This window comes from Scophthalmus maximus, chromosome 7 (assembly GCF_022379125.1).
Source record: "Scophthalmus maximus strain ysfricsl-2021 chromosome 7, ASM2237912v1, whole genome shotgun sequence".
Lineage (NCBI taxonomy): Eukaryota > Metazoa > Chordata > Actinopteri > Pleuronectiformes > Scophthalmidae > Scophthalmus > Scophthalmus maximus.
In genome coordinates this window covers 26,024,521-26,040,000 of record NC_061521.1, presented here as the reverse complement: position 1 = coordinate 26,040,000, position 15,480 = coordinate 26,024,521, and the positions used below count along the sequence as shown (strand labels likewise).

At 47.5% G+C, this 15,480-nt stretch overlaps 3 protein-coding genes across 6 annotated transcripts in view; 2 read left to right on the top strand and 1 right to left on the bottom strand.

Annotated features, from left to right (window-relative positions):
• The window catches only part of tat (tyrosine aminotransferase), a 13,841-nt gene extending 12,014 nt beyond the window's left edge, over positions 1–1,827 (top strand). Inside the window, exons 10-12 of the mRNA XM_035643430.2 lie at positions 1–60; positions 308–406; positions 506–1,827. The exon at positions 1–60 is cut by the window's left edge and continues 24 nt beyond it. Of these exons, the coding sequence (XP_035499323.2) occupies positions 1–60; positions 308–406; positions 506–646 (300 nt within the window). The 3' untranslated portion in view covers positions 647–1,827. The remainder of the gene's footprint in view (positions 61–307; positions 407–505) is intronic.
• Positions 1,828–4,631: 2,804 nt separating this feature from the next.
• On the top strand, positions 4,632–9,492 carry zgc:56622 (uncharacterized protein LOC326033 homolog). Its single transcript, XM_035641662.2, has 10 exons — positions 4,632–4,858; positions 5,844–6,020; positions 6,145–6,261; positions 6,415–6,492; positions 7,062–7,178; positions 7,447–7,559; positions 7,689–7,776; positions 8,205–8,288; positions 8,473–8,555; positions 8,691–9,492. The coding sequence occupies exons 1-10, from the start codon at positions 4,763–4,765 to the stop codon at positions 8,722–8,724; spliced, it is 987 nt and encodes a 328-aa protein (XP_035497555.1). The 5' UTR covers positions 4,632–4,762; the 3' UTR covers positions 8,725–9,492.
• klhl36 (kelch-like family member 36) lies at positions 8,944–14,536 on the bottom strand. Of its 4 annotated transcripts, none has more exons than XM_035641657.2 (9): positions 14,417–14,536; positions 14,228–14,317; positions 13,722–13,916; positions 13,526–13,648; positions 12,567–12,788; positions 12,170–12,475; positions 11,568–11,795; positions 11,326–11,483; positions 8,944–10,667 (listed from the first exon to the last, which is right to left on the bottom strand). In XM_035641657.2, the coding sequence occupies exons 2-9, from the start codon at positions 14,288–14,290 to the stop codon at positions 10,127–10,129; spliced, it is 1,836 nt and encodes a 611-aa protein (XP_035497550.1). In that variant the 5' UTR covers positions 14,291–14,317; positions 14,417–14,536; the 3' UTR covers positions 8,944–10,126. The 4 variants fall into 4 exon arrangements, with proteins under 4 accessions (XP_035497550.1, XP_035497552.1, XP_035497553.1 ...); XM_035641659.2 differs by having other exon boundaries at positions 14,228–14,311; positions 14,417–14,500; XM_035641660.2 differs by having other exon boundaries at positions 12,567–12,713; positions 14,417–14,488.
• Positions 14,537–15,480: the final 944 nt, after the last annotated feature.

The following is a 15,480-nucleotide window of genomic DNA, read 5'->3' as shown; positions in this document are numbered from 1 at the left end:
GAGCTGTCCGCCGTCCCCGGCCTGAACCCCGTCAAGTCCTCGGGAGCCATGTACCTCATGGTCAGTACCACCAGGGTGTTTATTTTGAACAAGGACTCACACGTCTTCTGGACTCAGGTTTAGACGACTAAACGTTAGACACACCCAACACTCCTCGAGATCCTCCCGACATCAGTGATGTCCGCGACCGACAGATACTTGACAGTGAGACTCTAACAACACATACAGCGTGTGAACAGCATGTGCACACTGTACATATATGTAGCACATTTGAATCTATGTTCTCTTTGTCATCGTGTCTGTCCAGGTGGGGATCGACATGGATCACTTTCCAGAATTTAGGAATGATGTGGACTTTACTGAGCGGCTGGTCACGGAGCAGTCGGTCTTCTGTCTTCCTACCTCGGTAAGACGTCTGCGGTTCGTCCCTTCATCTGTAGAATTAAACACGTGCCGTCGTTTCAATCAACGTCTAAGAGTTTTACACGTTCTCGTCCTCTCGCAGGCATTCGAGTATCCAAACTTCTTCCGCATTGTGTTGACGGTGCCGGAGGAGCTGATGGCGGAGGCCTGTGGTCGCATCCGGGAGTTCTGCCAGTGTCACTATCGACCCAGCAGCCGCGACGGCAACGATCTGGACCAGTGACGGAGCGGAGACGGGACGAGATGCTTGAACTGAACTACGCTCACACACACACACTCATGAGCCAGATCATTATGACCGCCTCCGTTCACTACGCTGTTGGTCCTCTATGTGTCAGATGAATGGTAAAACATTTGATTTTGGACCACATGATGTTAAATCAGTGCAAGGGGGAGCGGCTTTAGTGCCGGTGTGTTGTTTAGTGTATTTGTGAGTCTGTGGAATACGATCTGGGACGGACACGCACACTTGTGATCCAACGCAGCGTCTTGTCGGATGATGTCACGTTGCGTTGAGGCAAAAAAGAGCATCCGTACGGAGGCCCTGTAGTGCAAAACACAACGCAAATCACAAAACACAACAGCTGATCAAAAACACAACAGCTGATCAAAAACACAACAGCTGATCAAAAACACAACAGCTGATCAAAAACACAACAGCTGATCAAAAACACAACGGCAAAACAGAAACTGCCAAACAGAAACCAGGCTTTCTATTTCCTGGTTTCTGTTTTGCCGTTGTGTTTTGTGATTTGTGTTTTGCACTTCAGGGCCACCGTACTCCCCCGCGTTCACTGAGCATCTAAAGTATCCCGACCTTGTCCGGAGCTGTTGTTTGGACATAGGCTCCTCCTCCTCCTGTGCGTGGTCATGATGATTCGGCTCGCTGGTGTAAACCGAGCTTTGGGATTTTTATTACACCAAAACATTAATCTGATGTAAAAAAACCTGTGTTGATATTATCGTCGCTGTGGCAACAAGAAGCGTTTGCGAGCAGCGATATCTGATGGTCCACTCACGTTGTCATTTTTTGATGCAAACCATTTGAAATCATCAGACCTAATATTTATATTTTATATGGGCAACTTGTATTAACCTCTACGGTTTTTTAGTGTGTATTTATATAATTTGTGTAACCTCTTTATGTCTGTTCTTCATTTACTGATCAATAATTAGAGCAAGTATATATATATTTTTTTCAATATACATTTTTATATACGTTCTTTTTCAATAATCTTCTGTATTCTTTGCTTCTGCTTCGAAAATGACCAAGAGCCAAAGTGTTAAGATTCTTTACCAGAACTTTATCTGTATATTATTTGTATGTTAATTGTGTCATATTGAAAAGCATGTATAGATTTTATTTAGTCGTTTTCTTGATAATAAAACGTAATAAAAACACGACTATACGCTCATTTTTTGCAAACGATCTATGGGACAAATCCTGGTACACGGGCGGATCCAGGAAACTTTCTCTGACATGGCGAGATGAGTTCTCTGAGCGTCGGCTCCGACCTCGTATGTAACATTAGATTCTGGAATTCTTTTGCACGTGTTCATAGATTCAGTTCCTCCAGGCTGGATAACTTCTCCAGATGTTTGTGGGAATCCCTGTGACTGCATGGTGGTGGACAAACGGCCTCCTGGCACACTGGGAATATCGGTACGGTCAGAAGACGCATGAAGATGTGAACCCTCTCCGTCGAAGTATGTGACCAACATGTCACCAACCCCCAACTCACTCAAGAACAAAGACACGTTGGACACTAGACTTTTAATTGGATTCTCTTCTTTTCTTGCCAAACATTGTGCAGTTGAATGGTTTGTTTTGACGGTTTTGCATTTCCGAGGAAACGCTGACAAAAAGAAAAGTCATTTTGTTCTGGTGAGCGTTCACATGTGTTCACGGAGGAGGGGGAGGGACCAAAGTGTCCGGATCCATATGTGTTCAATCACGTGTGCAGTTACATAAGAATCAGACACTGGAGTCGGGAACTGGAGGGTCTGAGGAGCTTTCAACCCTCCGGTCAATCTACCAGGAAGGATTTCTGTGGTTTGAATTTCTATGTTCAAATTAATATTTTCAGCCCGTCCCATTTTCCTGTTAATGACTTATGATGTGTCGGCGCCTCCCACTCTGTTGAACACACGAGTCTGTTCTTGGGGCCGCGTGTTTCATTTGCACAAAGCTTTGTGCACAGGTTTTGGAAGTGCTCCTTTAAAACCACATTTCTGTGAAAATGATCAATTTCAATTATCTTTTTTAAAATTTCAATCAACACCAGCCAACATATATTTACTGTTTACGTATATTAGAGCCGGAAACTATACGAATTTTTGAGGGCTGAAGAATTGTCATGGTTTTACAGAACATACAGTTAACGAGAATAATAATGTATAATGTGGATTGTACAAGCTCTATGAATAATCTTGTGATGTACAACCCTGTATCTCACACTCATGTAGAGGAGCTGAGCTCGGAGGTCGTCGAGGTCGTTCTGATGTCGCACTGCCAAACCAGCTGAACAAAAGAATCAGAGCCGAGACCACGCCTCTTCACGAGGCTGACTTCTTAAAACTCTGAGGTTTCTAATTTTAAAGGGCGGATGCAAATACCAAGATCAGGTTGTAGATAATGACGCATCTGACGGTATATTACATTTATATTTGAAAATATTTTGTTATAAAACAAAAATGTAATTTAAACTTGATTTTGACTGTTTAACCATAAACTTAAAAAAATAAATCACTATGACTCAAAAGAAAACACAACCACAACCAAATAAATTCAGAAAATGTACGTCATTTAAAAATGCAAACATCATTTCTGGATTGTTTAATCCGTAAAAAACCCCAAAATTTCCATCGGCTAAAAAAACATGGAACACAGAACATGGATGATGATTGATGATTGAGGATGATTGACTCCAGGAATAGTTTTGTGTTGAGGATGTTATGTAACAGTAAAGCGTGACCTCAAATGTGGGTTCAGTCCTGCAACACTTGAACGCAGCACGCTCTCACAGAGCGGCACGCAGAAAATATGGAAAGCAAAACTGTGCTTGTATTTGATTTATACTTTTGCTCAATGAATACATAAATATACAATAATAATAATGACAGTAATGATACTAGCTAAAGAACCCACGAAGGTCATGTGAGGTCACCGTACGACAAAAAGTGATTCAAATGAAATAATAACAAAGTAATGAAACACGGTAGCTGTGGTCACATGAACATCAGAGCTTTTTACCTTTGGACGTGAAGATTTATCAGCGTTTTTTGTGTGTAATTGTATTTTCCCCCCAGAAATCGACATCGTCTGTTCAGCAGCTGCGTAATTCAGTGAAACAACATCATCATCTGGTGTTGAACTGGAGGCGTTACAGTTAGTTTAGTTTATTAAGACCCGCATCATCTCCTGTCCGTCTTTCACAGTGACTACTCTTCCTCGGGTCTCTATTATTCATAAGAATAAAAGGTTTTTGGGGCGATGCTGATGTGGATATTGGGGAGTACAAGATTTCCGATACCGATAGCCGATGCTTATATTAATCTGTCATTCCTAAGACGTCTTCTCAAACCTTTATGTCAAAGAAATGTAATCGAGTCTTGTTTTTTTAAAATTAACCTTAAACTTAAAATAAATAAATAACTATAAACAAAATCGAAAAAAACCAAATAAAACAAAACATATAAAACTTGAATTAAGAAAAGAAAGACACTTTATTTTACGTAAAACAAACATAAATCCATATCTGTAAGCACGAGCGCTGACGCCCACATGTCTGTGGTCAGAACATAAAGGATGTCAAAACAATAAAATCCTTGAAAGACTGTTAAAGCAATGCTAAGATTACAATCCAAGAAGAGACGTGGTTGGATCCACTCAAAGCCAGAGCATAGAAATAAGTGTTGAGCAGTTGCGGGATGCATTTCTAATATTGAGTGTGAGTTTGTTCCACTTCTTTGACGCGTCACTGTTTCACATGCGGCCTGTTGGTCTCTACCTCGACGTGAACCTGCCTGTCCACGTGCCTGTCACTGCACCGCCGCCCCCATGCTGCTCAGACACAAGTGACCTTTGCGACTCCTCCTCCTCCTCACTGAGTATACATGTAAATACTTGGTGGCGGCGAAGGACTTTGTGTGTTGTCCAATGATTAACCAGCGCACCGATAAGGCCCGGAGGGGGGAGAGAGAGAGAGAGAGAGAGAGAGAGAGGGGGGGGGACGGTTCATGACAGAGGAAGGAGGTCAGCTCGGCGTTTGAGAGGGAAAAGGACAGAAGAGGAAGCTCTGACTGTGTCCGAGCTTCTCCTTTCTGTGTCTGCGGTGAAATGTTCTCCACGGAAATGGAGGCGGCGCAGGTGGCCCGGACCCTGGAGCTGAACGACGGCACGCGGATGCCGGTTCTTGGTCTGGGGACGTGGAAGGTAGCCTGGAACGCTCACACCCTCATACCTGTGTGTTCTCTTGGTCCTGAGTCTCCGCAAAGACTTTGGAGTATTTACTGAGCCACGTCTGCCTTAAAGAGACAGTGCTGGATTTGGTTTGTATCCGCCTCCGGGTCACATGGCAAGGGAGTGGCAGACGCCTCCCGCCTCCTCTCGCTGAAGGAGCGGTAGATTCTGAGGCCAGAGGCCTGTAGGGAGCAGAGGGCGATAAGGAGAGGAACCTATACGTTGGCCTTATGAAGACGTAGTGATCGCTTGACCTTCTTCAGTCACTTTAGTCTGCAGCCCAAAGTCGGCCTCGGACCCGCCGCAGCCTGGGGCCCGTTAGTGTCAATGTGGAGTCACTCAGCCCCGTAGCTCGCCTGCAGGTTCGCGGGTTTAATTCTTACACGAACGTAGAACTGTGACCTCCGTCCGTTCCCAGGCTCCTTCGCTGTGACGACGAGACCTCGGGAAACTCCTCCTTGAGTCTGGATCAGAGCCCACTGGCTGGAGTCCGTTAGCTTCGGTGTCTTCAACATTCGGACGTTTTGACGTTGACACGACGTCTGAACCGAGACGGCGCCGAGGAATACGACCAGACACAAACCTGGTTATCTTTACATAATGAGCGATAGAATTATCGTACGAAATTCAACGTATGTTGAGACGACAATTTAATGAGGTGATCGGACGATCAGGTCAACGGTGACACGTTTGCTTGGATGGAGCTAAAACTGTAATCGTCCGGTTGCAACATCGACGTCATCGCACTGTGATTTCATCTCGGGCAATAACTATTTCACAGAAACATTTCAACCCGTGTCCCACGGGAGGTTGGTGACGTGAGGAGGTCTGCCAGCTGGCGGAGCCTCATTCATGTTGCACCGATATGAAAGTGGTGTTGATCTTTTGAGAAGAATCTGATCCATAATTCATATCCTACCGTGCAGTGGAGTGTAAAAGTGTCTCACCTGCTCCGCAGTCCTCCCACCTGCCCCGCACCTCGGTCCAGGGCGCGGTCGAGGCCGCCATTGCCGCCGGCTACCGCCACATCGACACGGCCTTCAGCTACGAGAACGAGGTGGACGTGGGCAAGGCCCTGCGCTCCAAGACGCAGCAGGGCGTCGTCAGGCGCCAGGACATGTTCATCGTCAGTAAGGTCGGTGTTCTACACTTGAGTTCACCACTTCCTGATTAGATTCTTCGGTCTCTTAATGTGCTGCCTTATCTATTGCACATATGAATTCTTCTCTTTTGCCGTTGACCCCCCGTTGGGATCCTAGCTGGGGTCCACGCACCACGCCCCCGACGACATCCCTCGGTGCCTGGACAAGTCCCTGACCGACCTGCAGCTCGACTACATCGATCTGTACCTTGTGCATTTCCCCGTCGGCCTAAAGGTTTGAGCATAACGTCCCAAACAGTACGACAGAAATACAGTTCTAATGTTTCCCAGAAACCCAAAGCTACGAGACAGAAATGTCAATTTGCTCGACATCTTTGGAAGGACACGTGCTGTAATGGATCTGTTTACTTTTCAATTCTCTCCTTAGAAAATCGGTGACGAGCATTTCCCGAAAAAGGACGGAAAGGTGTTGACCTCTGACACCGACTACGTAGACGTGTGGAGGGTGAGAACACGTGAACTCGCTCGTCTCTGTTTGCATTTCCCTTCATTGAGGTTCTGAGAAGCTCTCGGCTCAACCCGCCGCTTTCAAATGTCAAAAATGAAGATTATACAACAGAAAAGTGAGCACATCGGCAAACGCTGACGGAAATCATACAAATTCAGTTCATTACCACAGTTGTAGGAAAGCAAATAAGTGTCTCCCTCAAGGCAAATTCAATTTTTCTCAGTTATTCTAATCTTCTATCTTCATCCATGTAGAATTTTTCTGGCTGCAGTGAGTGTCTGGTAGTCGTGTGCTTACCGTCGGTGTGTATGTGTGTGTGTGTGTGTGTGTGTGTGTGTGTGCGTGTGTGTGTGTGTTGTGGTGTGTGTGTGTGTGTGTGTGTGTCGTGGTGTGTGTGTGTGTGTGTGTGTGTGCGTGTGTGTGTGTGTGTGTGTCGTGGTATGTGTGTGTGTGTGTGTGTGTGTGTCGTGGTGTGTGTGTGTGTGTGTGTGTGTGTCGTGGTGTGTGTGTGTGTGTGTGTGTGTGTCATGGTGTGTGTGTGTGTGTGTGTGTCGTGGTGTTCACAGGGGATGGAAGCTCTGCAGGCTTCAGGGAAGGTGAAGAGCATCGGCGTGTCCAACTTCAGCATCCTGCAGCTGGAGCGACTCCTGGCCCTGTGCAGGGTGCCCCCTGCTGTCAACCAGGTGCCGCGGTTCAGTCAAAACGTTCTTATTTATATATATATATATATAAATATATATATACATGTGTGTACTTTCATTCACTGTCCCAGCAAACGTCGAGGTTATTCAACTGATTATCATTCCAGAAACTGTGTCACAGGTTTTACTTGTCTCTCCATTGTTTCATTCGGCCCTTGAACATTAATTCAACTTCAGAAGCGTTTGTTTCCGTATAGATCAGCATCCACAGATGCTCGCTTCACTTATTTTTCGTTTGAATCATCCGTAGGTGGAGCTGCATCCCTACCTGGTGCAGAGAGACATGATCGACTTCTGTAAGTCCAAGAACATCGTCCTGACGGCCTACAGCCCCTTTGGGTCGCCGGCGCGACCCCCAGAGATGTGAGACACACACACTGTACAGCATCGCTCACACAGATACAAACGCACCGTGATTACCCATCAGGCCTTCTGGCTCTCGCGTCAATGAAAAAATCCTGTGCTCTGTTGTTGTTGGGTGGTTTTTTTTAGGATCAGAGGAGACGTTGATCCACATCAGCTCCTGCAGGATCCTGTCGTTGCAGAAATAGCCAGAAAGCACAGACGCAGCTCGGCACAGGTCAGTGCACGTGTCTGTACTGTATGTGTCTGTACTGTACATGTGTGTGTACATGTGTGTACTGTGTACATGTCTGTACTGTACATGTGTGTGTACATGTGTGTACTGTGTACATGTCTGTACTGTACATGTGTGTGTACTGTACGTGTGTGTCTGTACTGTACGTGTCTGTACTGTACGTGTGTGTCTGTACTGTACGTGTCTGTACTGTACATGTCTGTACTGTACATGTCTGTACTGTACATGTGTCTGTACTGTACGTGTGTATCTGTACTGTACATGTCTGTACTGTACATGTGTGTGTCTGTACTGTACATGTGTGTGTATGTGTCTGTACTGTACGTTTGTCTGTACGTGTGTGTGTGTGTGTCTGTACTGTACGTGTGTGTGTGTGTGTTCCTTTGTGATTAATAACAGATTTCTTGCAGGTGTTGCTGAGGTACCACGTGCAGCAGGGCGTTGCGGTCATTCCCAAGAGCGACAAGCCCCATCGCATTCTTGAAAACACAAAGGTAGAAATGTTCTTTCTTCCAGAGCCTACGACTCCAAATCTGAATAATGTACATATTTTACATTTGTGTAATAATAATCGAATCACACACATGGGTCGAGTCGACCGAATGCTCGATGCGACCAAGCATGTTTCTCCTCTTCATACACGAAGGTGACAACTTCCTGTGAAACTCTCATGTGCAGATCTTTGACTTCAGTCTGCCCGGAGACGACATGGCGGCTCTGAGAGGACTGGACCGGGGCTGGAGGGCCTGTCTGGAGGACGAGTGAGTCCACGCTCGGCCGTCGCAGCATCACGTCGCCGGCGTTCTCTGCGAGACGCAGACGTTGTTTCACAGCGTTTGTTTCACAGCGTTTGTTTCACAGCGTTTGTTTCACAGCGTTTGTTTTTCGTTCCTCAGAGTCAAGTCGCATCCGTACTATCCCTTCGTGTGAGGCCGAGAGACGGGACGACAAACTGGACCGACTCACGTCCGCGACATCGACGAGACTCGACCGACCAGAGACGCGCAGTCGACCACAGCTGAGGCCGAAGTGAAGCGACTTCTCCTGTGATTCAATGTGATTCACCTCCACTGTGATGGAGTGCGATTTAATGTGATTTGACTCAAATAACAGCAGTTCTACACGAGACGACAGAAGAATGTGATGCCGTTCGATTCAGGACAATGTTTTAGTAAAGTTTAGTTCTGCAGCTCAGTCGTCATCTCATTTATACAGTTTCTCTTTGACTTATAAAACACACTCGACCTCTTTCACACGTCCTCTGTACAAAAGACTAAACTAGAACTTGTCTCAGTCGAGCTCAAACATCCGCCAGGGTCCAACAGTTTCCTTAAATTGAACCAAATCTCACACACTCAAAGATATCAGTCCACCAAACATGTGTTTTTCATCAAGATCCATGAATTATTCTCTGTGAAAATCAGTGAAAACGTCCTATCTCACAACGTTAAAGAGGTTTTTTTAAATTCCTGGCTCCAACATTTAATGGATTCTTTCTCGGTTCATGTTCCATCCTTCCTCCAAGTTTTGTGGAGCTCTGTTCAGTAATCTTTATCTTTATCTTAATCCAACCAACAGACCAAATTCAGTTTACGAATGTGAAAGTAATGAACATGTTGATCGGCTCTTTTCTGTTTTGCTGAAAACTTGAGAAGCTGCTCATGTTCTCCTGTGGTGAATAAAGTTGCGTAAAAAACATCACCAGACTATTTTTCAATTGGACGCAGCTTGACAAGTTAAGAAGTGATTCTTGGATATTTAATAACAACTTCTTACTATATTTATTTCCGTTCAAAATGTGCCCGTCGGTGCTTTTGGTTGAGCTCTGAAGCCGACTCCATCACAACTGGAGGAGGGAACAAACCTCTGGGACCCAACATGGCAGAACGGCAGCTCACAAACCAACGGGTGACGTCACGGTGAAGTTGCTCTTGTAAGAAACACGATGCTCCTGATGCTGGATTTCCACCCCCCCATTTTTAAATAGATAATTTTTATAGTCAAACACAAAAAGCTGCTGGTAAATCAACTAGTTAACCGTGGTGACAGTTGTTGTTTCATGTCATCAGGAAGAAAACGTCTATAATCAAACTTCAAGGCTGATGATGAAACAACATGAGACACAGAATGTGCCACTCTTAAATACATTAGTTCAAGTTGATAGTCAATGTTAAACATTCAGTTTCTATGAGCTCTGATTTCCCGACTTTGAAAACACAGGTAGGTCCTTGACAGCGAACACGTCCCACAGAATTGACGAAATAAAAGCAAATCTGACTCTTGTGTTTGTCTCCCAACAGTCTCACGTGGGACGTGATCTTTCCCTCCCTCTTTACATCTTCCTCTTCTCTGGAGACAGCGGTGACGGTGATGGTTTTACAGTGCACACGCACGCCGAGGCCCCGGCGATGCGTTTCGGTGAGTCGGGGCCTCTGGACCACGAACCCTTGTCGGGGTCGAACACCTGCGTGGCCCTGGAGAACGCCATGCTCTCCCAGCTGTAGCCCCCGAGCACGTAGATCTTCCCGTCCCAGACCGCGAGCCCCGCCTCGCTGTTGGGCAGCAGCAGCGGCGCCACCTGGGTCCACTGGCTGCTGCGCGGGTCGTACGACTCCACCCGCAGGATGTCGAAGCGCTCGGTGGTGTCGGCGTGGTCGTCGCTGCCCCCGATGGCGTAGATGAGGTGGTCGAGGGAGGCCATGCAGTGCCAGCCGCGGGCCAGCGACATGGCCTGGCGCTCCACCCACACGTCGCCGGCCCGCGACGGGTCGTAGCTCAGGAAGTCTCGGCGGTACGGGCCGATCTGATAGTCGTGGCCGCCGGAGATGTAGACCACGCCGCGGTGGACCGTCCCGGCGTGGCCATACGTAAACCTAGAACAGACAGAGTTTCAAAGAGAGAGACAATTAAAGAAATACACAGTATATTTACTCTATGTAATACAGCTAATAGTACTTCTTACATTACAATACACTTACTGCAGCTACTACTACTAACATATGTTTATTAGCTAGTGAATTACTTTGTCTGTTTGGTGCTGCACTGTGGGTTTATCAGAAGTTCATCAGCTGACTGCTGCTGGAAATACGGCTGATAAGCAGCAGTGAGTCCGAAAACAAAAACAGATCCTTTCCTGGATGGAAAACCAGATGAGTGGGTTCGACCCTCAGCAGAACTGATTTCAGACAGAGTTGGACACGTTTTGATCACAGACTGTAAATAAAAGTGGAGGTATAGTCATAAGTGAAGGCAATGCTGAAGTGTCTGAAGCCTGTATTCTGTGTAGTGACTCTAAATGACTGAAAATGGCTCTACTTTTCACTTGGTTCCATAAAAACCAAGATGGCGCTGGTCAAAATACTAAACTAGAGGCTTCAGAACAGCAGCTCACAAACCAAACGGGTGACGTCGCGGTGAGCTGCCACTTGGTTTTGACCTACTGATGACGCCACCTGAAAAAACAAATGAGGACTCGTACACATTTCCTTGGCTACTCATCTATCACAGAAATGCCCCCATGAAAGAACGGACCTGGGCAGTTCTGCCACGTAGGACCAGCAGTCCTCGGCGGGGCAGTAAACCTCCACCGAGGACAGAGCTCCAGCGTCGTTCCTCCCGCCCACGGCGATCAGACACCGTCCCACAGCCCCCAGGTAGAAGTCCACTCGCCGCTGGTTCATCGGAGCACCCTGGAAAAAAACATCATCACAAACAGGAAGTGACAACTGAAGGTGTCTGATAAGTGGAGAGGAAGTGGCTGGTCGGTGACGTACCCTGGTCCACTGGTTGTGTCGGGGGTCGTATCTGTACAGCAGGTTGCAGGCGGCGTCTCCACCGTTGTCCCTGGACGAGCTGCCGCCGGCAGTGAAGATGAAGTCCCCCAGCACGGCCAGGCAGTGGTGGCTCCGCTGGGCCGGCAGCTCCGTCTCCACCTCCCAGCTTCCCGTTGCACCGTCAAGCCGGCAAACGTTGGCACTCAGCTCCTCGCCGAATTCAGACACCTCAAGAGGGAGAGACGGGAAGGAACAACGAGTCAGGTGAGCTTCGGATTCCAGCTGAGTTTAAAGACGCAACTGTAACTTATGGAAGCAAAGTCCAAGTCGAGTCTCAAGTAACTGCAAGCCATTATTCAAGTCTTACGAAAGTTTCAAGTCTTATGGTCTAAGGGACAAGTCCAGTTTCAACGGAGTGGTTGTTCTGACCTCTCTGTTTTTGTCTCTCAAGTCTTAAGTAAGTCAAGTCGAAGTCGAGCCTAAATCAAGTCTGGAGTCTCCAATCCTAACGTTCAACCAGTAACTCCAACGCTGTGAAACAAACTTTGATCTCTTCAGAAACTAGAGCATCTTTGTCAAAGTGATCCATCCATCACCCATACCTCTCCTCCAATCAGCAGCAGCTGCTCCGCCCCTCCCCTTAGCATGGTGCGTCCGGTTTGCAGTAGCGGCTGACCGCTGGGACTCGCGTGGTACTCGAGGGCCTCCTCCACCAGGGCCTCGCAGCCGGCCTCCTCCGGCAGCAGGGACCGCACCGCTGGAAGCACCCGGCTCACGAGGTCCACCACCGGCATCAAGGGGAAGCGGATGTGGGAGAGGAGCTGTGCGGCGTGGGTCGTCCGCTCGGGAGTCTGGCTGAGCCACCGCACGGCGGCCTGGAGCAGCGCCTGCTCGCCGTCCTGCTGCACCTGACGACGAAGAAGAAGAGGAGCCCTGAGATTACTGTTCCACAAACGTAACCTGTTAAATCCACGAGGCCACAGCTGCGGCGGCGTTTACCTGGCCACTGGCGAGGTACGAGGTCATTTTGTGTAGAGGAATGTTCTGGAGAAAGTCCCGGGAGAAGGAGAGCGTGGCGAAGCGTGCGAGAACGAAGCGATCGATGAAGGCGTCCAGTCGCTCCAGGCTGTAGAGCAGAGCCAGTTCCTGCAAGTACAGGTAGTTGTCCTCGCTCACCTCCCGCTCCAGGTACTGGCAGCAGAAATCCACCACTCGCCAAACCTGAGCAACACATTTCTACGTTCAGATGGAAACGGTGGACAGCGACCGCTCAAAGCGCCCGGTAGTTCGTATCCCACTGATGCATCTTCAAGATTGTGATAAGTTTGGTAGAGTTTGTACAGTGTGTCCCAGTTCAGGGGTCGCCTCTGTTGGAGGCTACATATGAAGACCCATTGCGTCAAACCTCAAACGCGGCTGACAAATGCTTCCTTCCATTCCCAAGCAACGAAGGATCCAACAGGGTATCCTTCCTGGCCCAAGCTATCCCAGGATTCATTGCACGCCGTTGACTTACTTTCTCTAATGTGGGCAACTGGCTAGGCGACAGCTGTAAGGTCGGAACACGCAAGTATCTCATTTTGGTTCGGCCTTGGCCTTCTACACATCTAAGGTAGGCGGGTGGCCTCCATTGGCCACGTCGAGGTCCCGCCCCGACACACGCCCAACCAATCACGAGAAGGTGTCAGCTTTAAATACATCAGTGTGATAATAACGACCTCAAATGACAGAAACATCTTTCTAAACATTTATTTTATCTCTGCTTTGATTTTTTAAAACTTTGGTCCATGTCCCATCTGCTGACATGAAGGGGGTGGGGTTTATGGCATATTCTGCAGCCAGCCACCAGGGGGCGGTCAAAGTAGATAGGCCTCATTTTGGCGAGACGTCATGTCGTCCTTCCTAATTTACAGTCACTGATCTGGCACCTTGAACCTTCAGCTAAATTCCCGTCTCACCTGTAGGAGGTGAGCAGCTTCCAGCACATGGTCAATATTTCCTCCGTCCAATGGCAGCTCTCCGCTGTACAGGAAGTCCACCACGGCCTTCAGACCGATGGAGGACAACCCCACCAGCTCCACCTGTCCACAGGAGGACGACAATGGAGATTCCCTGATAAGATTCCCTGATATTCCCAGATCTTTTTCTCCTTACCTCCTCCTGACGCTCCTCCCTCATGCCCAGCGTGAACATGGCATGGAAGTACGGGCTGGAGACGGAGAGCACGGCCCGGTGAGCCGGGACCCGCTGGTCGTCGGCCACCAGCACCACGTCGCAGAACCGACTGTACTGCCGCTGCTCGTCGAGGCCCCGCAGCACCTCCGCCGCCTGGTCGCCCCATCGGTACACCTGCCAATGGGACGAGGCCACGAGAGGCCGACGTTAGAGAGGGTGGTGTGTGTGTGTGTGTGTGTGTGTGTGTGTGTGTTTGAACGTCTATCACATTAAGATGTTTTGCATTTTACATATTAAGATTAAAACGTGCAGACTACAGTGATGAGACTGATACCATCCGAAATTATTCAAAAGTTTTAACATCCCTGGATACTTCCTTGTTTGGTTACTATGGCAACAACTGAGCCCAAACTTGAAGCCACTCTGTGTAGGTTTTGAACAAATGTAAAACACACACACACACACACACACACACACACACTGACCTTGGACGATTCACTGATGTGATGAGGCCGACACACACGGCTCGTTTTGCCATTGTCCATCATATCCCCTCAGGTAGGCATTATCTGAAACTGACACACACGCGCGCACACACACACACACACACACACACACACACACACACACACACACACACACACACACACACACACACACACACACACACTGACCGGTGTGCACGTCGTCGTCAGTTGAACATTAGAAGAAACGTGATGTTTTTCTAACCGGCGACACAAACTGCTGCTTCTCCACTTCCTATCGCCTGGATAAACGATCTCACTTCCGATCCGGGTTTTCAAAATAAAACTCCTTTGTCGCTCGACAAGAAATTAAAGCATTTAGTTGTCAATGAATAAACACAAACAAGGTAGAAATATTAAAAATAAATATAAACCAATATGCATAAAAACCGAACATGTGATAGGGGGGAAGTTTAGTAAAACTTATTTTCTGTAACCTCAACTAATTCGGGGTTTTCAGAAAGTTTAACTTTTTTTTTTAAATTAACGAAGACAAAATTTAAGCCATATAATTTTACTACATCAATAACTACCACTCCTCACAGAGGAGCCAGTGGTCACTCAATTTGTAATCATTTACGTCATTTTTACTTGAGAAGTTCGTCGCCCCTTCATAATTGTATTTTATTTTGAAGCTAAACCCTTTCTACCGGATGTTGTGACTGCAGAAAGAAAGAGAAAAAAGGAATCAGGAAATAAAGGAACCAATCACAGAGGAGCTCTGTGCGAGCACATTCAAGACCGAAAATGTCCTCGAACGCTTAAAATAGATTTTCCTGTTCCCGCCATTTGAAAACGAAAAATGTGTGAATTCAGAATACCGACAAAGTTCAGAGTTCACTCCTTATTAACTGTAATGTGTGTGTGTGTGTGTGTGTGTGTGTGTGTGTGTGTGGACCAGCAGGTGGCAGCAGGCTGATGATGATGATGATGATGATGATGCTGAGGTCATCAGGCCTGATGGAGTCAGAGGAGGAGGGAGAGGAGACCTCTGACCTCTGAGCTGTCCCACAGCCACTCCAGCCTCAGAGCCTACACACACACACACACACACACGCACACAGACAGACACACACACACACACACAGACACACACACACACACACACACACACACACACACAGAGACATGTGCGCCCCCGGGTGACAGATACTCTACTGTACTGTGCAGTTGTAGAGTTGCGGATTATCTAGTATTTAAGAGTACAGTTACCA